Here is a 26745-nt window from a genome sequence, read left to right as displayed (position 1 = left end):
CTTCTGCCAGCATAATTTAAAAGACGTAATCACGCACACTCTCCTGCACGCCCAGGCCCTTCTGCTCACCAGCTTCCCCCCCGACCCGGTGCTGCCGAGAGCCTGGATCTGGCTAGAGCCCCGCGGAGGTGGCAGCCGTGGGGTCACAGCCGGAGGGACTCGAGGAGCCCACCCCGCTCAGGAGCTGGGCTCTCCCCATTGCTCCCCACACACAGCAGCACCCAGGGGTCACAGCTGTGGATGGGGGAGACGCTGGGAAGACAGACGATGCCTGGGGGTGTCGTCACGAGCCTCCTGCACGGATCACGACCCTGGGAACCACTGCAACGGCCCAGCAGGACAAAGGGCTGTCGCACCCTGGGTTTTCCTTCTTACAAACCCGGCTGAGCCCCACGGGGTCAGTGTGCCACGCTCTGGAGCCAACGCTGGCTGCAGAACTGTCCCTCCACGACTCACGGTGCAGACCCACCAGCAGAAACAAAGAGCATCCCCCGAGCAGGAACATGTTCCTGTCGCTAAGTTCCACCAGAGAGGAAGAGGAGGAGCTTTCAAGTTGGGCTGAAAATAAAGCAGAGTATTATCATTTGTATTACCCCTCGTTTGAATAAAATACCAGACGAGCTATTAAATATGTGACTGCACAAGCCACACAGGTCATGCAAGGGAGGGAGAAGTCCTCTTTGCCTTTGGCCCTGCTGGTGCAGAACTGGCAGAGCTGTAACCACATACCTCTCAGTACTCCCCACACCAAACGTTTCCTTCAGCCCTCTGAAAGAAAGAGAGGGGAAAAATACACGGGGAGCCACCTTACACCTTCACTGGGTGAACAAAGCAGGAAAAATCAGAATCATCTTAGCAAGCAAACCCCAAACCCACGTGCTTTCCACCCATACTGGCCCTGCGGTTTGCTTGCCCAGCCAAGGCAGAGGGCCCAGGGTGGCCTCGCGGGGGGCCCGGCCGTGCCCCACCGCTGCCAGAGACACCCCACCCCTGCGAGCACAGGGCGAAGCTGGGTCCCACCGCCCAGGAAGGGACCGGGGCTGCCTGCGCCAGCGCGGGGGCGAGGGGCTGCCGGAGGGCCCGCCTGCTGCTTCCTCGCCCTTCCCTCTGGTTTAGACCCACGGGTGGGGTGTGGGGCTCCCCACAGCACCCCGTCAGCGGAGAGGGGGCAGCCAGCAGGCACTGAGGGCATCGCGTGCTTTCTGCCCCACGCCAGCCCAGCTAGGCGACTCTTTATTCCTCAAAAGACAAAAATGTTCTGCGCTGCAGTGTAAAATAATCTATTTTAAAAAGATATGGATTTTTTATCTACAGCTGGGCTGTAAATTGGTCGTAAAATAAGAACTTTCTTTTTCCTCAGGGCTCGCCCAGCTCCCTGGCTGGTAGCCGTGCCGTGCTGTAGTGCTGCTGACATGAGGTTGACATCACACTCAGGGACGTTGCTGCGACCCGCGTTTCGCCGCCGTTAGCCCGGTGTGCTCGGCGTGCCGCACGGGGTGGGCATCTCTCTGAGCACCCAGGTGCTTTTTTGCTTTTTAGCGGCTTCTAATCCTGCGTCGGTATCTCAGGGAGGTATAAAGGGTTCTCTGCACGGGCTGAGTGACCTGTAAAATAAGCTGGCATGTGCCTTTTTAATAATACTGCCTGGTGGAGCATCTCTTTGCTGTTTTTTCTTTTTCTTTTTCTAGCTGAAACAGCGTCTTGTCCAGAACCATGTCCTCACCGAGCGCTGGTTGCTTAGCAATGTTTTACAAAAAAAAAAAAAGAAAAAAAAAGAAACCCCACTGCAGAGCAGAACGGTTGGGTGGTTCTCCCCTGCTTTCCCCCGCGTGGCCAGGGCAGCGGCAGCTCTGCCTTGCTCTTGCAGCGTTTGGGGGGCAGGCGCTGCCCTTGCTCCGTCCCTGGAGGAGCGGTGGGTGCCCACGGCTCCACTCCTTCCAGCTGGGGAGGCGGGTTGCTGCGGGGAGCGTTGAGCAGGGGTGCCCTGCAGGGAGCTGGGAAGCATTTCCAGTATTGCATTCCCAAGCCCTTTCCGTGTCGGTGGCCACGAAGGCTGGGAGAAAGCCCAGGTTAAAGGCGGTGATGCGCTCCGAGCCATGTGTCCTGTTTCTCACCCTGCGTGCCTCCACAGACTCTGCTAGAGGTTTGGTTTTTATTTATTTTTTTTCCCCTGCTGAAGCAGGAAAAATTGACTCGCCGGTGATGTTCCTGCGAACATGGCGGGATTTTTCCTGTTCTTACAGCTGAGGTGGAAGAGCATCAGAGACAAAAGGATTTCCGCAGCCTCCTTGGGAGGAGAAGGAAGCAGGCTGCTGCAAAACTGCTTTTTGAGGGCCTGGGAGCTGACCTCGCTTTCCTGCCCTGGCTGTGGGCACGCCGGCTGCTGGCAAGAGCCCAGGGTGGGTGCCAAGCCGAGGGGGGCCCTGCCCCATGCTGCGGGCAGCGGGTGCTGTGGGATGGCTGGGATGTGCCGGGGGGGGACTCTGCCCGGTGTGGGGTCCACAGAGCCATCGTCCCCCCGCGGGACCCCACTGCTCCAGAGCCTGCTCCTCGAGAAATCAAGCTGCCCCCCCGCTGGGCTGGCTATTAACTAATTAGATTTAATAATGAGCTAATCCAGGTGCGTGGCTGAGGCAGTCTGCTCCTGCCCGATGCACGGTGTCTGGCCGGGGGCTCTGCCAACGTGCCCCCGCTGTGCCAGGACCCCCCCGGCCCTGGCGAGACCCCCGCCTGGCCTTCTGCTCCACTAATGGTCATTGCCTCGGTCAGGAGCAAATTTCTTCTGGATTAGCATCCTCTAAATCGATTAGCTGTCTCGGGCAGGGCATTTTATTCTAATGAAATGTGATTCCAGGCTCCAGTCGATGAATTATTGTGGCAACGAGGGTACTCTGCCGCCTTTCTGTGGGTTGTTCCAGGGCTTGGTGAGGGGGGAAATGGGGAAAGGCTCGCAGGACAGATTATAATTAGCGTTACACTATCACGGACTCGCCCGCCCTCCCCCAGCGAGGGAGCTGGGGGGAATAACGGTGAGCTTTGAGTAAAACGTGGCATTTCCATCGTGCCGCAGAGGCAGTCTACTCCTAGATGTAAGGCTGGATGCATTTGTGCGACCTGCTCAGTGCTGGTGGGAGAGTGGGGTGGCTTGAAGGCACGGGGGTAACCGCGACATTGAAAATCCTCGTTGCCTGAAGGAAATTGGAAAGATCTGCCATGGATTTGGGCTTACAGCCGAGGCAGCGGGGCGCAGCAGAACGGCCGCTCTCCGCAGCTGTGCCATCGCTCTCCTCGGAGCAGCGCCCATCCCAAACGCCCCGGCCCTGGCTGTGCCGCGGGGGTTTCACTGCTGCTTCCTCCCCCTGGTTCTGGCGTGAGCAGTCGGCTGCCCGTGGAAACGCCAGCCGGGGCAGTAGTTTTCCATTTCGTTTCGTGTCTCTGAAGTTTCCCAGGCACTTCAGCCGTCACCCACATCTGCCGTTTCAACGCATCCCGTCCTATGTGTTTGAGGGGATTTTATTTGGAGACTTTGCTCCCACCTGAGCTCCCTCCCCTTGCTTGGCCGCCCACCTGCCGGCAAACTTTCCACCGGCTCGGCCGCCGCTTGCTGCCGCCGGCGCAGGTTGGGGCGGGCTGGGGGGGTTCTGCCATAGAACAACGCCAGGATGTGAACAAAAATAAACACGGGGAAAAGTGCCAGGCCTGGTAGTTAGGTGGGGAAGTGGAGAAATCTCCTTTTGTTTTGTTTTGGTTTGTTGCCAAGTGCTTGAAATGCTCTCGGTGTTCAGGGCCAGCCCAGGAGAGGGGGGGTGGCTCCCCGAGGATGCTGACCTTCCTCACACACCTGGACCCTGCTTGTGCCCCAGAGTGAGCTGCTGCCCCTTCCCTGGGTGCAGACGGGCCATGCTGGGCACGCAGCCCCTGCCCCACCAGCAGCTGTGGGCAGCAATGCTCTGGGGGGGCTGTGGGAGCACCGGGGTGTTGCCACGTTCGTGCAAAGCACCAGGAAGCCCCCCCGGGCAGTGGGCACGGAGGGCTCCATGCCATGCTGGGGGCTGGGAGGGTGGCTCTGCCGATCTGCATGCAGGTTCCCGACGTGGCGCCGGTCAGCCTGGAAGCTGCCTGCTGGGGTGTCGGTACCCGACTTCGGGCCCCTTATCTTCAAAGAGCATCCTGGGGGTTTCACGGTGGTTCCCAGGCTGCTGCCAGGAGGGCTCTGCTCGCTGGCAGCTCGCCTGTGTTCCTCTGAGCCCTCGTGCTCCTTGCTGCGAGCTAGGACCTGCTTTAGGATGGGCCTTCCTCTAGCTGCAGACATCTGTCTTGGCCAGCATCTCCAGAAAGAGGAAACCTTCCTGGGGTTATTTGCATCGTTCACGGGTTTTGTGTTCTCCTTCCTCGTCCTAACCTCAGCTAAGGACAGCTCGCAGTGCTCTGCCGACCCAGCGTGTGCAGGTTGTGTTTGCAGCCTGCTCCTGGATTTCTCAAGGTGTTTTATTTTCTATCGCTTCCCTTTGGCCCCGCCTGGCAGCGTCTCTGCCCGCTCTCCACCCAGGGCCCTGAACCCAGAGCTGCTGCGGCTCGTTACGCGCCTCTGTCCTCCCCACGAATAACGCGCTTAACGCGGAGCTGGGGCAGGGCTGAACTCTGCTGGGCACCAAACAGAGCAGTTACTTCTGAAAAATCCTGTTTGGGCGAGTAGAGGGAAACAGTCCGGAGTTTCCACGGTGGCCAGGACAGCTGGGAGCCTCCCCACATCCTCCTGTCCCAGGAGAGGTCGTGGAGCCCATGGCTGTTGGAGGGTTTGTGTGCCTGGTGCTGAAGTGAGGGTCCCTTTGGGTGCCACCCTTGGCAGCAGTGAGGAATGCCTCGTTAACTGCTTCGTTAATTGCTTCCTTAACCCATCCCTGCTGCCTTGGCCAGTCACTCTCCTGCCGGTGGCCTGGGGAGGGGGGAATGGGCACGGCCATTTGCGTGTGCTGGGTTTCTGAAAGGTCTCAGCCACTGTGCGATAAAGATCTGAGTCACGAAAGCTGCTGTTCGGATTTTGCTGCTGTAGGAAGTGGTGGGCAAGTGCTAAGAAAAGCTGAACAGGAAGGATGGAGAGCAGTGGTGAGAACCCTGCTCAAAGTGTCTGTGGCAAAGTGGCCTCTGCACTGAGCTAAAATGTCCAGAAATGGAGACAGATCTGGTCTAGAGCCCGGTCAGAGGCTCTGATGAGCCATCACCTTCCTCAAACCAGGAGGTGGCTGCTGGAAATACGGATGATGAAGGGTATGGTGTAGCTGAGAACGGTCAGTGTGAGGTTAATGGTTGGACTGGGTGATCTTCAAGGTCTTTTTCAACCGAGATGATTCTGTGAAGCAGAAGAGCGGCCAGAGCAGTGTGAGTCAGAGGCAGCAGGTCGTGGCCCCCACGCTGCCGGTGCCCCGAGCCCCCGCTGCGGGATGTGCCGGCAGGCCCGCGGCGTTGCCATCAGCCCGGCTTCTAGCCACCGCCACGGGCGTTTTGGAGCACATTCCCAAAACATGCCTTGCAGGTTTGGACCATTTCTAGCACGGGCGATGGGAGGAGCAGGCGGGAGCCTGTGATGTCTCATACATCCGTCACCAGATGTTTCTGAGCGTCCCACGCAGCTCTTATCTCCCTGAAGTTGTTTTCACTGATTTTAAAGTTTTCTCTGAAGCGCCAGCTTGCTGCCGGAGCTCCGACGAGCCGGTGCCCGGGGCTGCAGCCGGTGAGGGAGTGCTCGCTGCAGGAAGAGGGGCTGCCTTCCCCTGCCCCTCCAAAGTGGGCATCAGCCCCGGCCCACAGCAAAGCAGGGGCTTCCTTCTTGCTTTCTCTCTTTTTAAAATCTGTTCCCTTTCTTCCTTGGCACAACCTGCCTGGCGAAACCCCGGCAGAGTCAACCGCTGCCACCAAACCTACCTTTTCCCTGCAGCTTCGCCTTCGGACGGGGCCGCTGAGGGCAGGTGCCTGCGACCTCGGCTGCCGTGGGCGAGGGTCGCCTTGTGTCCCCGGGATGCAAAACCTCCTCCATCTTCCTGGAAATCCAGCTGTCTCTCCAGGAGACCCAACGGTCCTTCTGGCTTCATTTCCCTTGGATTTTCAGTGCCTTTCATCAGGAATCTTGGGAAGCCTTGCAAAAGCGTCCTGGCCTGGCAAGGCTCCCAAGATAACTCCAAACATTATTGATTTGGGGGTGGCAGGATGACGTGGCCAGGGTGCTGGGCTGGTGGGCAGTGTGGGGATAATTTTAGCTGTGCAACCAGGCAGTCCTTCCAAGGGCTAACTTTGTTTTTCACGAAGCATGGAACTTTTATCTCTTAAAATACCATGGAAATAATTCATGTCTTCAGCGTGTTACTCACATCTGATCTGCTATTTGAGCCCAGTCAATAGTCCCATTCATCCTACAATGGGTTCTCTGTCCCTCTGGCAAACATTTTGCCATCCAAAGCCACGTTGAGTGTGTGAAGCGAGGCATACGGTGATGCCCTGGCTGGGCAGTGGTGCACTGTGCTCCCATGGCTGCGGTAAAAGGCTGAGCAGAAGCTGTGGCACCTCCCAGGTCGTCACTCTTGGGGCCATCTTGGTCAGATTGTTCAATTTTTCTCGTGTTTTAGCACATCTGAGCAGTTCTGGGTTTTTCCCTTGAAGCGTGGCTCGTAGGGTGGACGTATCTGTAAGCTTTCTACTGTAAAAGGAAGTTTTGGGCTTTGAGGAGGTGGCATTTGGCCTCCCCGCGCGTGCTGCGGAGACGAGGCTGGGTGCTGCGTTTTGGCTGGAGGCCGTGAGTGTGGTAAAGGCACAAAATGGGGTCTGGGGGTGCTGCGGGGCCCCGGGCTGTGATGCTCTCCCTGCCTTGGGGTTGCAGAGGTCCTTGGGGGCACCTCCTGTGGGGTTGGGCACCCTCAAACCTCGATCTCCAGCACGTGCCAAGCCATGACAACCTTTCCGTGGGCTTTGGTGCACGAACACGACGGCAGAAGCTGTGCTGGAGGTGGGATAGTCTCTGCTCATTTGGTTTTATATATTTACTCAACCGATGAATCAGAGGGAGAACCTGCCAGCAGCTGCAATCCCATCCTAAATCACTGATTAACTCCAACCACCCGGCAGAGAAGTTATTTAATAAACAAGTCATTGCTAATTATATACAAGAGCAGCTTGGGGATTGTGCTGGGTCCAGAGCTGTGGCGTCTTGCAGCAGTGGGGCTTTTTCTGACCTCTGCGAGGAAGCGCGAAGAGGGAGGGTTGCAACCTTTTGGACAAATTAAGCATTGGATGGTGCTGCCCCGATGCTTTGTGCCGAGCCCAGCAGCGCACGGGCTGGGTACGTGTGGGGGCTGAATCCGCTGCTGGTGGCTGCAGGCGCTGGTTTGCAGGCTCAAGGCACTCCTTGCTGGGTTCCCACACGAACTGCGGGGCCGGGGTTGGGTCAGAGTGACCCAGCCTCAGCAGAGCGCTGGCGTTGCGTCCGTGGGCTGGATCCAGTTGGCCATTCCCAGCCCTGATCTTTCCCAAGCCCCCATCCCTGGGCATTGCTGAGCACCGGGGGATGGATGGTGCATGACCCCGCGTTGTGCCCAAAGCCCCATGTCGCCGGGTGCTCACTGACAGCGGGTGCATGCTGTGGGGACAGACACCATATTGCCGCTTCCTAAGCACCCTTGGGCCGTAATCTGCCTGTTTTGGCTGCTGATTAGCGTGGCTGTTCCCTGGATTATCCAGCCCAGCTGGCCCTTGCCCACCGTGGGGTTGCCCGGTGCCGGCCGCCGCAGCCTGGGGAGGTGTGGGACAGACTTGCTCTGACCCGCAGCTGGACTGGGGTGGCAGTTTCTGCTAGTGACCCCCCAGATCTGCCTTCTCTGGGCTCCTGCACCTGGCCGTTTCGCACGGCAGGTCCCCTGGCTGGATCCTGCCTCAGCATCAGTGCAGGAGGCTTCTGCCAGGCCACCGAGGTGGCTGTGGAGGGGACCCGGCCGTGACGCCGTGAGGACTGTGGGACAAGGAGCTGGCCCTGGCTGCTCCCCGTCCCCTCCCCGGGGCTGGCAGCACCGCTGCTGCCTTGCACGCCGGGCTCGTGGCTTGCGCGCAGCAGCTTGCACGTTGGGTTGGGTTTGCCTCGGGTCAGCCGGTGGCACTCCTGCATCGCGCCAGTCCCCTCCCTGCCCGGCTGCGGGTGCTGGCGGCGGCAGCGCTGCCCGGAGCAGTGGCTGTGGACGGGGCAGCCTGCCGTGGGGTGGTGAGATCCCGGGCAACCAGCAAGACCGTGCTGCTCCCTTTGCTTGTGCTGTCGCTCCGGGATTTGCGCTGTTTGTGCCGGTGTTTCTGTCCAGGGGCTGTCACCGTCCAGTGCTGTGTGTGTCTGTGTGTGTGTTACCCCCATAGCCCGGGCGGACGATGTCTGATGACAGTCTGACCTTGCACTTGTGCAGAGTCTGCTGCAGGCAGATCCCACAGCGTTCTGCAGACCCCGAGGCTTCAGCTCTGTGGTTCCGGGGAGGCAGGACCCGTCACTTTCTCCCATCGCACCGAAAGGGCGGCTGCTGCATGCGGGAGGAGCGGAGAGGCTGGTCCGTGTGTTGGCACCCGCTGGGAGCAGGCCCGGCTCCTGTCAGCACACCCCGAGGTGCGTGTCCCTCTCGCACACCCAAGGGCACACGTGCAGTAAGAAGGGCTGGAGGCATTTTCTTAAAGAATAGCCAGAAAGTGAAACCATACATTCATTGTTTTGGAGAACCGTTGAGGAACTTGTCAAACCCGCGAGGGGGGAGCTGGTGGCTTCTGTCCTTGTGGCTGCCACTGGGAGTGTGGTCACCGCCCCAGGGAGGGGGTGTTGGGGCTGCGGGTGCTGTTGGGGGGGACGGGCAGTGCCACCGTGGGCAGCCAGGTGGAGGGGGGACAGACTCCTGCGCTGCCGGGGACCCTCCCGTCCCTCTCCGGGAGACGCAGCCTGAGCCCGCTGTTCCCTGCCGTTCCCTGCCGCGGGGGAAGGAAGGGGCAGGAGTCTTGGTTCCTGTTGTCCAGTTGAGCATTAAATATAGGCTATTAAGCAATTTTCTTTGCAGGAAGTGTAGAAATACTGCTCTGTGTGAGCACAACCTCCGTCAGGCACCCAGAGTGCTGGAACTTGCCTTGCAGGGTGCAAGTGGCCTCCTCAGCATCCATTGCTCGTCCCTTTTGCAGCAGCATTAACCCTTTGCTCCTGGATTGCTCACCAGGTTTGTCTTTCACTTGACCCACCCGCAGCATCCTCTGTCCCTGGTGCCTCAATAGCACAGCTGAGCCAGAGCTGGTTTTGCTTTTTTCCAGCTTAAATAACAAGCTGACTGCAAAACTGGCTTTGCGGGGAGCCCCTGCTCTCTGAGCCAGCAGCGTAACTTTTTCCCCAGCCAAACTGATCTTTCAAACACGCGCTGCTGGGCCGGGGCACCGCGCTCCTCAGCGGGCAGCAGGCTCGAGGGGATGTCTGTCTTCTGGATGTCTCATTTTGGTGGGTTACGGTTCCCCTCTGTGTCCTGTGGTCACGTTTCCCAGGTGTCCATCCCAGCCAGGAAAAGCACCCTAGTGGAGGAGTTGCAATCTCCCCTCAGCCCCTTATAAATTTTGATTCAAGGGAAAAGTCCCAGGCTTTCAGGTTTCAGCGCGTGTTACCTCTGTGGTCCCTTTGGCAAAGCCTGAACCTGTTTTAAACACAGAACCCAAAGAGAGGGGGGACAGGGGTGTTGTGCAGAGGTGAGATGTCTGGCTGAGGAGTAAAGTTGGGGGAAGAGCCGGGAGCCGGTGAGCAGGAGGGAGCAGCTCGTGGCAGGGCTGTGGCTCGTGAATGACTTCCCCGAAGTGGCCGAAGCTCTTGGTGCCGTCACCCGAACCGTGGATGTGGCAGATCTGGCGCCCGCGCCCCGGGAAGAGGGGGAGACCCGCGCCTGGGGGCTGGGACAGGGTTGTCCCCGTTGCGTCCGGGGCGCTGTACACGCAGTTGTGAAATCACGTCTTCAGTCTAATAAACGGCTTTTTTCAATAGTCTCAAATTCCTTTGGAAGGGGCCTTTTTTGTAAAAAACCACCACTTCAGTCTCGTTGCAGTAACAGCAACCACTTCCCAGAAAGCAGATTTAACTCTGAGTAGCTGAGGAGGAACAGGAGGAGGAGGAGGAGGGCTGCCGGGGTGATCCAGGAGGAGGGACGGTGCAAGTGCTCCCTTGCTGCTGATCCCTTGCAGGGCTGCTGCGAGCTGGAGGAACCTCGGCCTCAGCTGGGTTTGGAGGGAGCCCCGGCGCCTGGAGGTGTGAGGCTGGGACGGGAACTCCGCCAGCGATCACTCGGCTCCCCGGCTGGCGGCGGGAGGAGGAGAGGCGTGGGGTGCCAGGGCAGACGCGGGCACGAGGGAGGAGAGATGGACCAAGGGGTTGATGAGGGCAGGTGCAGCTCCAGCTCCCTCCTGGCCGGGATAGGCCCCTGCCGGTCCCTCTGCGAGGGGACATCTCCTCCCATGTCACTCGTCCTGTTCTCTGCAGTTTTCTCCCCCCACTGCAACTGGTTTGGGTCACAAACCCTTTTCCAGGAAGAGCAAAGTGCTCGGGAAGGGGAGCGCTGCCAGGCTGCTCCCAGGGACGGCTGAGCGTGTAGCCCTGTATCGCAGGAACGAGCCGATACATCACTTTTAAAGCGGCATTTTATTTAGATTATTGGTTGCTGTAGCTACGCAGCTGGGCCTCTGGCAGGCACGGCCTCTGCCTGTTTTCTGTCAAGTGGACTTTCCCGCAGGGATCGTCCTGTCCCCGCCAGCCCGGGGCTGTGGCTGGGGAGCCCTGGGAGGTGACGATGAGGAGGAGGGAGCAGGGGGGAGGACACGCTGCTCCGTTGGACCCCACGTGTGGCTGTGGCTGGAGCCCAGCGCGTGTTGACCGGAGCCGGGCGTTGAGGTGTGCTCAGGGCGCTGTGGCGTGCGGGCAGAGGAGCCCGGTGCCTCCCCACGCACGCGGGCGCTGCCTCGCAGGTGGGACGTGGGTCTGTTTTGCTGCTGCTTGGCCGGTGTTTTCTCCACGTGGTTTTGTCTCGGATCCTGGGTGCAGGCAGGCGTGTGGCTCCATGGCAGCACCGCAGACCCTCCTGGTGTTTCAGCAGCTGTTTTCACCTCCTGGGATGCCTCTGCCAGACATGGTGCTTTTCTTGCCACCCCTGGTGCTCACGACGGGCCCGGGACTGACCCGTTGGCATCAGGACTGCAGGATGGCACCTCCGTCCCCACAGGCACGCTGCAGCCTCGCTGCTTCTGCCAGTGCCCGCGTGGCCCTGGATCCATCCCTGCCCACCCAGCCTCTGTCCTTGGACCCCGAGCTGTCGTGTCGCTTAGGCAGGAGGATTTTTCTGGCTTTGTGGTGGTTTTTCCTGATGTTGTGGTTGATGAAGCCAGCTGGAGAACTTGGAAGCAAAACTTTCGCAGCCCTTGGTGCAGCCTGGTTGTGACTCATGCGCAGGGTCTGGGTGGTTTTACTAGTGAAGGAGAGGAAGCAGAAGTTTGCCTTGAGCCTTTGTAGGATTTTGGGTTTGCTCGTCCACAGCCCCGGGGAATAAGAAGCCCCAGGAGCTGAGCTGGCCCACGGAGGGGCCACCCTGCTTCCCCCACTCATCCCTGCCTGTAGTGCATCTGGGAGCTTTGCCTGCTGCCACTGGAGGGTTTTTTCCCCAAAATGTAAATGAGAGGTTCAAGCTTTTAGGAAAACGGCGTGCTAAGGAGTGTGGGTGGGTCTGATGGTGGAACAGGGAGGATGATGGGGCCCCTCCACGCTGGCTCCTCACCTGCGGGTGCCCCTCTCTCCTTTGCTGGCCGAGCTTGCTGCTAATTTTAGCATCCACTTTGTCCCTGTGACTTGGCCATGTCGTTCAGCGAGCGGCTGCCCACCAACCTCCTTTATCGCTGTCGCACCGGGAATGTCTCTCCCTCTCCCCCTTTCCTATTTATAAGCACCGTGGGCCACCGCGGCCGGGTGCTGCTGACTCTGAAGACCTCTTGGCTTCGCTCTGGCTCGGGCCTGGTGGCTGCAGAGCCCTGGCTTCCTCCTCTCTCCGTGGGGTGGTTCGGCCCCGGTGAGGAGTATTGGGGGTGCTCTGCCCTGGGCTGCCGGGGCTCAGCCCTCCTTGGGTGTTCATCCTGTGCCAGAGCGGCCTCAGCTCTGGGGTCCTGCCCGGTGGGCCGGGGGGTGTCACGGTGGGGTGGGTTTGGCCGGGCCCGTGCCATGTGTGCTGCGGGCGGGATGTCAGTGAGGCCGTGGTATGGCTGTTGGTCAGCACGGAGCTGGGGGAGAGGAAATGGCTCCTTAAATCATTAACGTCATGTCTGTGAGTATTCCAGAGGAGGCAGGAGGCTGCCCGGCTCCAGGGTTAAAGGCCCTGAGCCCTCCGGCTGCCCTGGCGAGGGAAGAGGGGCTGCTCCGCTGCGGGCGGCACCGGCACGGGCGGAGGAGAGGGTGGGGGTGCTGCCAGCCGGCCCCCAGCCCTGCCCTGCCCTTCCCTGGGGGTGCAGCCAGGTGCCCCCCAGCCTGGTGTGCCCGGAGAGCTGCCCAGGGGCTGGCCTGGTGCCTCCAGTGCCCCTCGCCTGCTTCATGCTGACGGAGCTGGAGCAAAGCCTCCCACCTCCCCTGAGTCCCTCTGTGGAACCTTGTGAGAGCACCCTGGAACCTGCCCCAAAAAACGGCCGGTCTGCTCCCGTAGGGGCAGGCAGAGGCTCCCGGCAGCCGCGGGCACGGACAGACTGCCAGTAGTGCCCGTTGCTTTGTCCAGGGAGCAAAACGCAAATGCCACTTTGTCTGATCCATGCTTTGAAAGCGTGGATGCTCCCGGGCCCCTGTGGCCGTGGCTCCTCGGCTGCTCCCTGGAGAAGCCCCCGCTGTACTTTTCCACCGGGAAAGCTCCCGGCACTTTCCCTCTCCCGGGGACGGAGCTGTGGGCAGGATTAGCTCCAGGGCTTGAAGTAGAGACACTCGGAGAACAGCTTTAATGCTTGGAGGAAGCTACGAACTCCCTTATCCCGTGGGGAAAGCAAAGCACTTGAATTCTTCTGCGGTTATCTTTCTGTTGTTGGTGTGCGAGAGGAGGAAACGGCCTTTATGTACACACGCATGTTTTCCACCTGTGCTTGGCAAGGAAGAAAAACCGCGGTATGTTTGGACTTTGAATGAAGAAATGCCCATGGGAATTAGCTTTACGTCTTCCTACTGCCGTTTGTGTGCCTGCAGTCCCTCGCCTTGCTCAAGTTCCCCTCCGAGCTGGCGGCCCTGCGTCGTGTGTCTGCATCGCAGGGTTACGGGGCCGGTTCAAAAAGCCAATCCTGGATCTGCTCAGGTCACTGCAAGTAAGAACTTAATAGGATTCAGATCTCGGAGAGAATCTGCAGCTTGGAGAGCAGTAAACCTCGATGCTATCGCCCATACGTGATACCTTCGTTCAGCCTCTTGGGGAGGCTGCACAGAGGTGCCATCTCTTGGGGGGGGCAGTGGGGAGCTCCTGCATACTGCTCACGGTGTTTTGAGGTTTAATCTCCTCTAGTGTATTTTGGCGAGTGCTGGCTGGGACCCCGCAGAGCCCCATCCCTGGTGGGAGAGCGCAGGAGAAGGGCAGTGCTCTTAGGGCTTCCCTGGTGCTGGGGGGGGGGGCGTTGGACAGGTCCCTCCGTGGGATGCATCCCCCCACATCGTGCTGTTGGTGGGCTTTTCCCTTTTCTAACGCCTACTTTTTCCCTTCTCCCACTCTCTCGGCAGACCTGTCGGCGGCCAAGCGCAAGTTTGCAGACTCCCTCAATGAGTTTAAGTTCCTCTGCATCGGCGATGCTGAAACGGATGATGAGATCTGCATAGGTGAGTCCTGGGGGCTGGGTAGCCCCGAAGCCACAATCCAGAGCCCTGAGCTGAGCAGGGCAAGGGGGAGAAACACATGAGGACACTGAGGGGCCTGGGGAGTTGTCTGGGTGCTTTCCTGCACTCTGGAAATGGCAGAGGATCCTCCTGGCAGAGGTTTCTCCTGGGTCAGCATCAACAAAGCCTTCCCAAGGAAATCAGTTGTTGTTTCTTGGCCTAAATCTACCCCTGCCAGATAGGGAAGGAAGAAGGTTGCCCGTATCTGAAACCATTTAGGTTTTCCATCCCTTTGGCATTGGAGAGCAGGGATCTGGAGTTGTGATTGTGGTGAAATACCCTGCAAGGGGCTGTGCCGTGCAAGGGGGGAGCAGCAGCCTCGCTGCCTGGCTGCAGGAGCGGGCAGGAGCCGGCAGTGCCCGGCCTGGCAGCGCCCTCCAAGCTCCCACCACAGAGCTTCTCATGGCGAAGGGCAGCGGCTTCAGCCGCTTCGCTCCGTGTTATCCCACTTCTGCCCCAGCTGAACTCTGCGAGCTTATTGCGCACATCATCTGGAGCCAGGAGACCAAGTGAGCTTTAGCCCTGATTTATCTTGGCTTATTTATTTGTGCCCAGCACAAATCGCTTTCTCATCCAAGTCCCCTTGCTGTGACGCACATGCTGGTGAGCTGCTGCTCGTGCGACGAGCACGGCCGAGGCTGGAGCTGAGCCAGATCAGCGACCGGCTGCTGGGGAGGGCAGGTTCGAGGTGAAGGTGCAGTGCTCCCCTCTGGAGGGGGGAACACCCCGCCGGGGATGCTCTGCTACCAGGCCACTGGAAACCTTCCTAGGGAGAGAGCAGAGCTGATAAAAACCCCCAAACCACGAACCCCCTAAGTCTCCCAAAGCACAAACAAACAAAAAAACCTTGTCGAGTCCTGCTCTTAATTTAAAAAGAAAAGAAAACGTTGTTAAATGTTGTTAACTGTGCGGATGGGTCCCTTCCAGCCAAGTCTCTGCAGGAGTTCGCCACGGTGCTGCGGAACCTGGAGGATGAGCGGATGCGCATGGTACGGCCCCGTCTGCCGGGAGCGGGGCGGCTGGTGGCACCGGTGCTGCCGCCGGGGGGGTTGTGGTGCTCGGGGCAACTGTGGCGTGTGGCAAGCCCGGGTGCCCCTTCCCTTGCCTGGGGGAGAGCAGGGGGAGAGCGGGTGAACTTCTGTGATTCTGTGAACTTGGATTTGGGGGCACACTTGAGGAGCATCAGTAATGGTGTCTTGCAGTTGGAAAATGGCCATCGGCCTCCCCCGGGCCTCAGCCCAGCAGGGCTGGAGGGGTGAAGTGTGGGGGCTCCCGCGGGCTGCAGGGGGGTTTCCTGGGAAAGGCTGTGAGTGGTTCGGGTGTCTGGGGCTGAGCTGGACAAAGGTGATGGGTGAGTTGTGCTGGTCTTTGCCCGCAGATCGAGAACGCCAGCGAGGTGCTGATCACGCCGCTGGAGAAGTTTCGCAAGGAGCAGATCGGGGCTGCCAAGGTGAGCTGCTGCTGCCCCGAGTGCCGTCCCCTCGGGGACACCCTGCTGGGGCTGAGGAGCAGAGCCCAGAGCCGCCTGGCCATGGCCATGGTGGTGGCCCCAGGACCTGACCAGGGGGGTGCTGCTCTGCTGCGGGGTGCAGACAGGGATGATCCAGCTCTTGGGAAAGTGCCTCAGTGTTCTGAGTCCACCCACAACCAAGTAACTCCCAAGGGTGAAAAATCACATGCCAGTTGAAGTGAACTTTTTTTTCTTACTCCAAGCATGAATTAGCATTTTCTTAGAGGGGTTCCCTGTTGCCTGAGCCCCCCAGTCTGTGCTCTCCACCCCTGCCATGTCACTGGGTGGAATCTGGACAACCTGTGGCAGGACAGGCAAGCCCGGGGAAGCTGTGGTGTGGCTGAGGGCGTCTGTGAGACAGCCTGGCCCCCTTTTCTTTCCTGCCTTTGTTCTGAAATGAAAACTGCTGTCTGCGGCTCTCCTGTTGTTATAACAACCTGCTGCTGCCTGCAAGAAGCCCACGCCAGCCTGGCGGGGCCATGTTTGCATGGCAGTGGTGTGCCCAGCTCCCCACTGGCACGGGAGCCACGGCCCAGCCCGGCCAGGCTGTCCTGGCTTGGGCAGCCAGAAAAAAAAAAAGGACAAAGAGGGCTGCTTCATAAGGGGCCGGTTATTAACAGGTGGCAGTGGTGGATTTCGTACTGGTGAGTCGGGGTGGCGAGGCTGGGATGAGAGGTGCAAAAGAAGAGTTAAGGATGACATCCTCCTTTAGGGCCATAAGCAGCCGAATTTCTGTGTCACTGTCCCTAGTGACGCAGGAAAAGCCCGTGCAAGGGATGGCCAGGGATGGGGTGTGAAGTTGTGACGATGTACTGGTTAGCTGGGTAGCAAACACTTTCCTCCCTGGGTGTGTTTGCACCCACCCGGGGTCTGGATGGTTTGCTGAGCCTCGGGCCCTGGGAATAGCGGAGGGGCTCCCCTGAGTCTTGGGTTTTGGCAGTGTGAGCCGCTTTCAGGGAGCTGCCCGGTGCTCACGGTTAAAAGCAGCTTCACCCGCTTCCAGGTGATGGCCCCATCTCGGGCTGTGCGGACGGGGGGTAACTCCGCCCGGGACTCGCGGTCCTGCCCGATGCCGTAGGGATGCCGAGGACCCTCACGGCTGCTCTGGTGCCGTTGTGTTCAGCATCACACTTTCTGTTCTGTTTTGTAGGATGCCAAAAAGAAATACGACAAGGAGACGGAGAAGTACTGTGGTGTCCTAGAAAAGCACTTAAACTTGTCTTCTAAGAAGAAAGAATCTCAGCTTCAGGAGGTGAGAGCAACCTCTGGTTCTCCTTGTCTAGCTGTAACTGAGCTTTCTGAATGCTTTGCACAGCTTGCAGCATTGGTTCTCCTGGCTGTAAACTCATGTTTTCCCCTCATTCTGGCTGCGAGCGGTGGATTTTCCCCCCTTCCTTTAATCAGAGGGGACGGAGCTGTTTTGATGAGTAAATCAGAGAGATCCCAAAAAGGATAGCAATCAAAAAGGAGAGAGAGAGTTTATAATTAAAGAGCGTAACAGAAGGGAACTGGTTCTGCTGCAGGCTTCCCTTGTGCCAGCACGAATCACGGATGTCTAGTTTCCTTCTCCGAGAGTGGCTGCGCTGGCTTTGGGCTTCATAGGAGGCGTGATCAGGCTTTCAAACTGCTTTAGGAGCCTGTTACTGACTCAGGATGCAGTGAGCTGCCGTGCTAAATGCCTTCCTGGATGAGTACGCTGAGTTTTCAGTCACTTCTTCCGAGTTTGGAATTCCCTGCACTGGCCCAGAGCTGGCTGGTCCCTGCTGGGTGCGTGTCCCTGCCTTTGGGCACGATGCTGGTGTGCTGCCGAGCCGTTCCTGGGGGCACTGGTGGGCACGGGGGATGGCTCCTGCTCTGGGATAGCTCCGGTGGTGGGACGGTGCCCGGCAAAGGTGGGGACTCAAGGGAACGGATCTATCTGTGGCACAAATAATCACCTTCCACCAAATCAGGGTTGAAGAGGGGTGAGAGTCAGGGTTGACGTGCCTGCAAACTTTGGCCTTGCGTAGGTGTTCTGGGTTTGTAAATAACTTGAGAACCCAGAAGATGGAGAGTCCCATTCTCATGACTTTTAAATAACCCCTTAAGCCTGTTTTAGTTCGTGTTTGAACCACTCTTGTGAGACACGGGAATGGAAGGATTTCTTTCTGGGGAAGGAAGGAGCCGCTTGTGCCTGCGAGGTTGCAGCAGTGACTTTCAGAGGTGTGATCCCGTCAGGGTACGGCCTGGCGGGGCTGCCCGGGAGCCCGCCGCAGCGGGATGCGGTGGGGAATGCGCTGCGGGTGCGTGTGGAGCAGCGCTGGCTGCTGGTGCCATCTGCTGGCATTTTCCACCCCAAACGCTGACTTTGGCTGCGAGGGCTGGAGGAGGCTGCAGCCAGCTCCCAAGTTCCAGTCTTGGGACCTTGTCCCCTGGGGAGCTAGAAAATATTCACTGGTTCTGGTGGCTCAAGCCCCACCGAGGATGGGGGGTGCCTGTGAAAGAGCTCAGCGTGTGGGTTGTGAAACGTGGATGTGGCATCTAGCGGCACATGGGAGCGCTTGCCCCGTCTGGCACCCGCCCCGCTCCCCCCCTGCCCAGCGAGGGGCTTCCCGGGCAGGGGGCTGCAGCCACGGCAGATGTCGGCACGGAAAAAGTGCCAGCGGGGTGGTATCGTTTTGGGGAAGTCAACACGCCCCGTTTATGAGTCTGAAGCTTCACTAGACACCCTGATGCCCTAAGGGAAGAGCGTTTGTGTCCGGGAGATCTGGTGGTTTGTGTTTCCTAACCCCCTCCCGCTGTCTGCATCTGGCGGGGGATAGTGGCCACATGTGCGACTGCTGCAGCGAGGCGGGGAGGGGAGGAAACCATGGGAATTCTCTGCTGCTTTGGCTGTCGACCAATTAAATAACACGCAGAGCCTAATCTGCCACTTAACTCCTGGCAAAGTTACTTGATTGCATCATATTTTCTGCTTTTCAGAACTCCGGTTCGCTGAATAGCTCAGCCTGCGCGCCGCGGGCGCACGGCACAAGGGCTGCTGGCGGGTCCTGGGGAACGCGGGCCGTTTCGGGGCAGCGTCACGCAGAAAAGCAGGAGCCAGCGGCTGCCCAAACGCCGGCGGGGCTTTGCCAGCTGGGTTTGCAGCAGCGGCCCCACGTCCAGCCCCGGTGGGCTGTGCAGTGCAGCGCGGCTCTGCCCAGGCCCAGCGAGGCTCTCGCTGACGCCCCGGTTGCTCCACGCAAAGTGTCACTTGCAAACGTGGCAGCAGCGTGCGCTGGGGGTACCCGCGTCCCTCACCCCACTGCTAGTGCAGCGGCTCCGCTCCGCTTGCATGCCAAGGTTTATTTTTATGCATTTTGGGGCATATTCCTGCTTTCGCTCATTTGGGCTTTACCCGCAAAGCAGAGGGGATTTGTGGCTGCCCCACCGTAGTGACGCGCTCGCTGGAGAGGCTGGTGGGTGCGTGTGCTGCCCAGTTCAGCCCCGGGATGCTCTGGGCGTTCACAGAATCACAGAATTTCCTGGGATGTTCAATTGCCCATATACTCTTGGAGCAGCTCTAATATATGTTTTATTTTTCAAGTATTACATTTTAGAATTAAGATTTTAATGAACCAGATATTTGCTGAATTACTGCTGAAATATTTTGCAGTGAGGAATTGTGAACAACAGCAACTGTAGCAAATTCACCAGTTTGTTGATTTAAACCTTCTGGGGAAAAGGATGAAATATGGATGATTTAGGAAGTTTGTGGATTAAAGAAGCCTGAATTTAACGGGTGCCAGCACCATCAGCTACCTTAGATTTTATTCTCAGTTTGATTTCGGTCTGTACTTTTGAACTATTGAATTGCATGTGGTGCCTAAACATAGGCCTAAGCACTGAACCCAAGTAAATCCCATTGAAGATTTTGACTGAGGAAAATATCATCATCTGTGTTTAAACATGAAAGTAGATCTGGGGATATTAGTCACTTTAAAAGGAATACGCTTATAGTAATATCACAGAATCATCTAGGTTGGAAAGGACCCTGGAGATCATCTGGTCCAGCCGTTCTCCTAGCACAGTTCCCACCTACAGCAGGTCCTTAAGCTCTGAATCGACCCGACTCTTGAACCCCTCCAGGGATGGGGACTCCCCCACCTCCCTGGGCAGCCCATCCCAACGCCCAACAGCCCCTTCTGCAAATAAATGCTTCCTAATATCTAGTCTGAACCTTCCCTGGCGCAACTTGAGGCCATTCCCTCTTGTCCTGTTGCTTTCTACTGGGCTAAAGAGGCTCAACCCAGCTCTCTGCAGCTTCCTTTCAGGGAGTTGCAGAGGGTGATGAGGTCTCCCCTCAGCCTCCTCTTCTCCAGACTGAACCCCCCCAGTTCCCTCAGCCGCTCCTCACAGGACATGTGTTCCAGGATTTTCCTGCCTCCCCGAGCAGGGACCTGTTTCCAGCCCCCCTTGTCTCTTAGTGCCCCTCCTTCTGCCTGATAGCAGGAGGGTGAGGGATTACCTGCCTCCTTTGGAGCTTCCATTAGCTCCCGTTGCTTCAGGGCTTCGAGGGTGTTACTCCACCAGTCAGTTTCCCGTTCACACTCCCTAATACTTCTTAACCTCTCAGCCTCCTCTTTGAGTTCCGCCACCAGGCTGAGCAGGTCACCCAGCTGATGGCAGCGCACGCGGGTGCTGTCCCTGCCGCCCTCCGGCAGCACCGACCGGCTCGGGCACTCGCTGCAGCCCGAGACCTGAACCTTGGCATGTTTGCCTGGCAGCTCCGTCTGGGTCGCCACGTTCTTTCTGGCGGTGGTTTTGATGCGAGAGGAGACTTGTGGAGGACCGTAAAGGGGCTAGCTTGGATAAGTTCAGGAACCCGGAGAGCGTCTGCGCCCTGTCTGCTCGCCCTGCCTGCGCGAACCCCTTGTGGCGCTTTCCAGAAAGCAGAGAATTGCCTTTTATTGTCAAGTATGCAGCGACTTCTCATTTTTCTCGCTTCTAATGCGTGCTTTTCTGCACAGCTGTCAGGGAGGTGAGAACATGAGTCATTTTTAGCTGAAGAAAGAGCTGTGCCATCTGTTCAGCCCTGGACTGGGGTCTGAAGCTGAATTTGTTCTGCACGGACACGTTCCCATTAAACCCAGATGTCCTCTGGTGGCGAGGCCGAGCGCTCCCCATCAGTAGTAACTTCGTGTTTCCTCTTTAACCCCCCCGGTGCTTGCAGGCAGACAGCCAGGTGGACCTGGTTCGGCAGCATTTCTACGAAGTCTCCCTCGAATATGTCTCCAAGGTGCAAGAGGTCCAGGAGAGGAAGATGTTTGAGTTCGTGGAGCCTGTAAGTGAGCGCTTGAACCGCCTCAGCCTCCAAAAAAACGCGTGATTGCGTGGAGGAGTCGGAGCTTGGGAGGAGTCTGTGGCATGGGGCACCCCTACGGTGGGATGGCTGGGGGGGCTCCAGCCTCACCCCACCAGCCCTCCCTTGGAGGAAGATTTGGGGGGAGGAAGCACCTGCGTGAGCCCCGCTGCGTGGAGCTGCTGGCTCAGTGGCCACGTGTGTGATGGGAACATTTTCTGTCACGGTGGGTTGGACTGTGGGGCCTGCTGGCAGTTAAAATTAAAATAGGCTTGATTTAGGGAAAAAAAAATAGAACTGTAACATCCACAAGGGAGAAAGTGTGGGAGTGACGGAAACAGGAAAAAAAAAAAGAGTTTTCTAAGGTCTACCTTTGCTCAGGTACTAAGTCCTTCAAAGCTCCTCTGGGAAGTGCCAAAGCTCCCTGGGTCCTTGCAAAGGCGATTCCTGCTGCGGCAGGAGCAGCTTGGCGTGGGGACGGGCAGCGTGCTGCCTGCTTTGCCCCACACCTCCCGGCCCCGCTCTCCCTGCACCCGGGGCTTGGGGGAGACGGGGGGTCCTGGGGCAGGAGCTTGCCTTGGTTTTGGGGGAAGGAAGCACAGACTCGGCTTTGGGGTCTGGTCAGAGGAGGTTTTGCAAGTGAAACGAGGAACAGGACATCTTGGCAGGGATGGAGCTGGCCCCTCCACCACCGGGCATCCCAGGGATGCTTCCCCTCGGCAGCGGTTGCTCTGGACCTGACTGTGGGTCTCTACTGACCGTCTTGATTCGTTTTACCCCAACGCAGCTGCTGGCCTTTCTGCAGGGGCTTTTCACCTTCTACCACCACGGCTACGAGCTTGCAAAGGACTTCAGCGATTTCAAGACAGAACTGACAATCAGCATCCAGAACGTAAGTGCCTGTCGCTGTGATTGTCCCGCCAGACTAACTAACGCTTCTGATAAATTTTAATCAAGATTTTATTATCCCCTTTTTGTGTGCCATCAAGTAAAAGCTTTGAGTGTGTCATTGAAAGCAAATTCTTTTTTGTAAATAACGCTTCATCATATACACAGCCTGCTTGGCAGGTCGTTCCCTAGGACATACCAAACGAAGACGCCCAGTGTCCCCAGGCAATGCCCTGTGATTTTTAGTGTGGGTTTCAAACCATTTCCAGGGGTTTCAAACCATTTTCAGGTGTTTCAAAGTGCTGCTGGTTCTGGGAAGTGCAGTGCTTTTTGCTGTTGCAGTCTGGGGGCTGTGGAGCAGAAGCCCTTCGGCTGGCTGTGGCCGTGGCCAGTGCGTGGTCGGTGTCCGCACCCTGGACAGGTGTGCAGGGCTTTGGCCAAAAAATTGCAGCTTTGCCTTCTTCTCTTGTTATAAAATGACTCTTTTTTTTCTCTCCCATGGATGCAGGCAGGTCTAATTCTTTTGAAACAACTTTTTCACAAAACGCGTAATACAAACAACTTGCCAACTGTCTTAATATTTTTCTTTTAGCTTAAATCCAGGCCCAGGAAGAAAATCTGTCCTGTGGCTGAGAGTGGGCCTCCCTGGTCCCACTTCCCACAGGGCCTGCGGTGGCCCAGCTCTGGGGTCCCACCCCTGCAGGGTCCCTCCTTGCCGGGCCCACACACTGGAGAAGGCATTCCTGTTTTAATTTGCAGACAAGAAATCGTTTTGAAGGAACAAGGTCAGAGGTTGAGTCGTTGATGAAGAAAATGAAGGAGAACCCTCACGAGCACAAGAACATCAGCCCTTACACGATGGAGGGTTACCTCTACGTGCAGGAGAAACGTAAGTGTTGGGGTGGGGAACTGCCTGCCAGGGCAGTGGGGCGAGTGGGCAGCGGAGGAAGGTGGTTCGTCAGGGTGTGGGGCACGAAGAGTGACTCCGGAAGCTCCAAAATCTGTGGGAGAGAGGGATTGGCCCAGTGGGTGGGATATTAAGGTGGGAATGTGGGAGCCAGGTTCTCCCTGGGGGGGAACATCACTGCCAGGTCCTGCTAAAAGTCTTTCTTCTGAACAGAACAGGGGTAATAATGCTTAATCCTCTTGTAAAGTCCAACCAGAACCGTAGGTACAGAAATCTGTCATGTTAAATGGTTGTTAAACACAACATGTTATTAACGGGAGGGCACTGGAACTGTGCTAGTTCTGGGAATAAAACCGGCATTGGCTTTGTAGGTCACTTCGGGACTTCCTGGGTGAAGCATTACTGCACGTACCAGAGGGAATCGAAGCGGATCACGATGGTGCCGTTTGACCAGAAATCTGGAGGAAAAGGGGTGAGTGTGGACAGGCAGCAGGACTGTGTCCCGGGGGTGTGCTGGGGGGGCCGTGGAGCTGCTGGCCACATCTTCCCCCGGTGCTCAAGGGGAACTGATTTTAGCAAGGTGACACAAAAACATATGAAGTGGGTCAGATTCATTCCAGGCTGAGCGAGTGCCTCATGGGGAATTAAAAAAAAAAAAAAGACAAGCAAACTCCCAAAGCCTCACAGATCTTTGGAAACTGTCAGCTGTGCTGAGGGCAGAGCTGGTTTCCCAGGCAGACAGAGCCCCTTGGACGTGGCTCCGTTTCATGCTCCAGCTCCATATCCCCGGCTGGTGTCTGCACAAAGTTGCAGCAGCTGCCTCTGGGCCAAGACTGGGCCTTTCTCCTCTTGCTTTTAGCTCTGTCCTTTAGTTATTTAATTCTGTTTGTGAGAGACCTTTAAAAGCTGAAACATGTGCAGCTGCATCTTGGGTTCCTCTCTCGCTGCTCCTGGTGGTGCTGCTGCACTGCGCCCGGTGCGACTGGGGCTGTCTGGGGGCTGGGAGCAGAGCAGGGTTGTCCCTGCACACCCACCATGCGCTGGCTCCATCGGTGCCGGCTCCCCAGCCCCTCGTTCCTGCTCTGAGGCCCGCAGAGGAGAACCTGCTCATGATTTCACTCCTTCCCCAATGCCTGTGACTTGGCCAATGAAGCTTTTTTGTTTGTGGCAGAGCCACAGGAGAAGCTGGAGCTGCCCTGGGCCCCGAGGGGCTGTGGAAGAGCGGGGGGAGCAGTGGATGTGGGGTGTGGGGGGCCAGCGCACACCATGTGCCCCACTGCTCCTGGGGCAGCTGTAGCTGGATCTGGCTTTGCTCCTCTATACAGCAGGAACAATGGACCCCCCCGGAATGTTCCTGGCTGGGACGGTTTGCAAACATTATCCCCTTGCAGGGGAGCGCTTCGGCTGGCTGGACAGGCTGCCGCACGGCTCCCTGCTGGCGAAGGGAGCCAGCCGTGGGGAGGACAGCTGTTAAAATTCATTTCCTCTTGCCTCGGAGCATCTTCATTATAACTCAGCATTAAAATATTCCAGCCCTGTAATCATCAGCGGCTGCGCTGTGTTTCATGCGGTCTCTCCCCGTCTCACGCTGTCCCGGGGCGCGGGCGCTGCCGCCCGACCGCGAGCCCTTCTCGGGCCAGGCAGGAGCCCTCTCTGGGGGCTGGGCCAGCCACCGCGCCGCTGCGCCTGCTTGCCCGCGGGTCCCTTGGCTTGCCTGATCCTGCCTGCGCTGGGCCAGCAACCTCCGGCCTGCAGGTTCTGTTACCAGCCCAGGGGCTTGTGGCCGCAGTGCCGGGAACTTGGGGTCGGCCTGGAGCCAAGCGACGGGCGATGTCGGTGCTGCAGGAGGGGACCCATTGCTGCGGTCACAGAGGGCACTGCACGTGGTGTCGGCCCCTGAACGTGTCTCGGGCTGTGGCTGCAGCCGGGTATTAGTGGGGTGGAACTTGGGGCATTCCCTGAATGCTGGGCGGGGAGTCGGGCAGCCTGGGAGCAGCCTGGTGCCAGCAGCGGGGCAGGCTGGGGAGGACCCTGGGGGAAGCCCTGCAGGGAGCTCCCTCGGGTCTGTCTTCCCAGGTCTGTCCAGGGTCCTTTTCGTGGTCTTTTGTGGCAGCAGAGACACGAGGGTTACTGATGTGTTAGAAACCACAGAAACACCTGAGAATGGTCTTGTCAGAATTAGGGCTTCTCCCCCAAAAAGGTGACAGGAACAGCAGCCCAACTGAAGTGCCTCTATGCCAACGCACGCAGCATGGGCAACAAAGAGGAGGAGCTGGAAGCCACTGTGCAGCAGGAAAACTAGGACATGGTTGCCGTCACGGAAATGTGGTGGGATGACTCGCGCAACTGGAGCGCTGCAAGGGGTGGCTGCAAACTCTTCGGAAGGGGCAGGCAAGGAAGGAGAGGCGGTGGGTAGCCCTGTATTGCAGGGAGCCTCTTGACTGTCTAGAGCTTCGTGATGGTGCTGATAGGGTCGAGCGTTTATGGGCAGGAGCCATGGGGAAGGCCCACAAGACAGATAGTGTGGTGGGAGTCTGCTACAGACCACCCAGCTGGGAGGAAGGGGCAGACAAATTATTCTATAAGCAGCTGGGAGAAGTCTCCCAGTCGCTAGCCCTTGTTCTGGTGGGGACTTGAAGTTACCAGACATCAGCTGGAGATACAGAGCAGTGGAGAGGAACCAGTCCAGGAGGTTCCTGGACTCAGGAAAAAAAAAAGAGTTTATGGCCTTTGGAAGAAGGGGCAGGCAACTCAGGAGGGCTGCAAGGGTGCTGGGAGGTTATGCAGGGAGAAAATTAGAAGGGCAAAAGCTCAACTAGAACTTAATTTGTTTACTGCAATAAAAGACAGTAAAAAATGTTTCTGTAAATATATTAGCAACAAAGGGAGGGCTAAGGAGAATCTCCATCCTTTATTGGACGTGTGGGGAAACAGTGACAGAGGATGAGAAAAAGGCTGAGGTACTTAATGCCTTCATCTCCTCAGCCTGCTGCACCACTTGGACACACACGGGGCTGTGGGCTGGAGGGCATCCACCCCAGGGTGCTGAGGGAGCTGGTGGAGGTGCTCACCAAGCCACTTGCCACCATTTATCAGCAGTCCTGGCTCACCGGGGAGTCCCAGGTGACGGGAGGTGAGCAAGTGGGACGCCCAGCTACAGGAAGGGCCGGAAGGGAGATCTGGGGAACTACAGGCCTGTCAGCCTGACCTCGGTGCCAGGGGAGGTCATGGAGCAGCTCATCCTGGGTGCCAGGCACGTACAGGAGAACCAGGCGATCAGGCTTGGTCAGGATGGGTTTATGAACGACAGGTCCTGCTTGACTGACCTGATCTCCTTCTGTGACAGGGTGACCTGCTTAGGGCGTGAGGGAAGGGCTGTGGATGTTGTCTGCCTAGACTTTAGTAAAGACTTTGCCACTGTTTCCCACAGCATTCTCCTAGAGAAATGGGCTGCTCAGGGCTTGGATGGGTGCACTCTTCTCTGGGACAAAACCTGGCTGGATGGTCAGGCCCAAAGAGTGAATGGAGTTAAATCCAGTTGGCACAAGTGGTGTTCCCCAGGGCTCAGTACTGGGCCAGTTCTGTTCACTATCAACAATTGGGACAAGGGGATCGAGGAATGCTCAGTAAGTTTGCAGATGACACCCGGTTGTGCAGGAGTGTTGATCTGTGGAGGGCAGAAAGGCTCTGCAGAGGGTCTGGCCAGGCTGGAGCAATGGGCCCAGGCCAGTCACATGAGGTTCAACAAGGCTCAGTGCCGGGTCCTGCTCTTGGGTCACAACAAGCCCACACAACGCCACAGGCTGGGGCAGAGCGGCTGGAAAACTGCCCCGAGGAAAAGGAAGAGAAGGACCTGGGGGGGTCAGCAGTGGCTGAATGTGAGCCAGAGTGTGCCCAGGGGCCAAGGAGGGCAACGGCATCCTGGCTGGTGTCAGCACTGGCGTGGCCAGCAGGGACAGGGAAGGGATCTGAGCCCTGGGCTGGGCACTGGGGAGGCCGCCCCTCGATTCCTGGGTTCAGTTCTGGGCCCCTCACCCCAAAAAGGCCATTGAATGACTCGAGCGTGGCCAGAGAAGGGCAACGGAGCTGGGGCAGGGTCTGGAGCACAGGGCTGCTGGGGAGCGGCTGGGGGAACTGGGGGGGTTCAGTCTGGAGAAGAGGAGGCTGAGGGGAGACCTCCTGGCCCTCGGCCACTCCCTGCCAGGAGG

At 58.0% G+C, this 26745-nt stretch overlaps 1 protein-coding gene across 4 annotated transcripts in view; it reads left to right on the top strand.

Moving 5' to 3' along the window:
• ARHGAP26 (Rho GTPase activating protein 26) overlaps window positions 1–26745 on the top strand; it is a 157885-nt gene that overhangs the window by 27048 nt on the left and 104092 nt on the right. For 3 of the 4 annotated variants that reach the window (XM_026858405.1, XM_026858406.1, XM_026858407.1), the window contains 8 exons: window positions 13760–13855; window positions 14840–14901; window positions 15291–15362; window positions 16573–16674; window positions 20614–20724; window positions 21530–21634; window positions 22390–22519; window positions 22909–23009. In XM_026858405.1, coding sequence (XP_026714206.1) covers window positions 13760–13855; window positions 14840–14901; window positions 15291–15362; window positions 16573–16674; window positions 20614–20724; window positions 21530–21634; window positions 22390–22519; window positions 22909–23009 — 779 coding nt within the window. Of the gene's footprint in view, window positions 1–13502; window positions 13522–13759; window positions 13856–14839; window positions 14902–15290; window positions 15363–16572; window positions 16675–20613; window positions 20725–21529; window positions 21635–22389; window positions 22520–22908; window positions 23010–26745 lie in introns of those variants that run through there. The other variant, XM_026858408.1, reaches the window with a different exon arrangement.

Source organism: Athene cunicularia (assembly GCF_003259725.1).
Source record: "Athene cunicularia isolate RWA chromosome 13 unlocalized genomic scaffold, athCun1 chr13_part1, whole genome shotgun sequence".
Taxonomy (NCBI): domain Eukaryota; kingdom Metazoa; phylum Chordata; class Aves; order Strigiformes; family Strigidae; genus Athene; species Athene cunicularia.
Note: the sequence above shows the minus strand (reverse complement) of the source record. Positions and strands in the feature narration are given on the sequence as shown.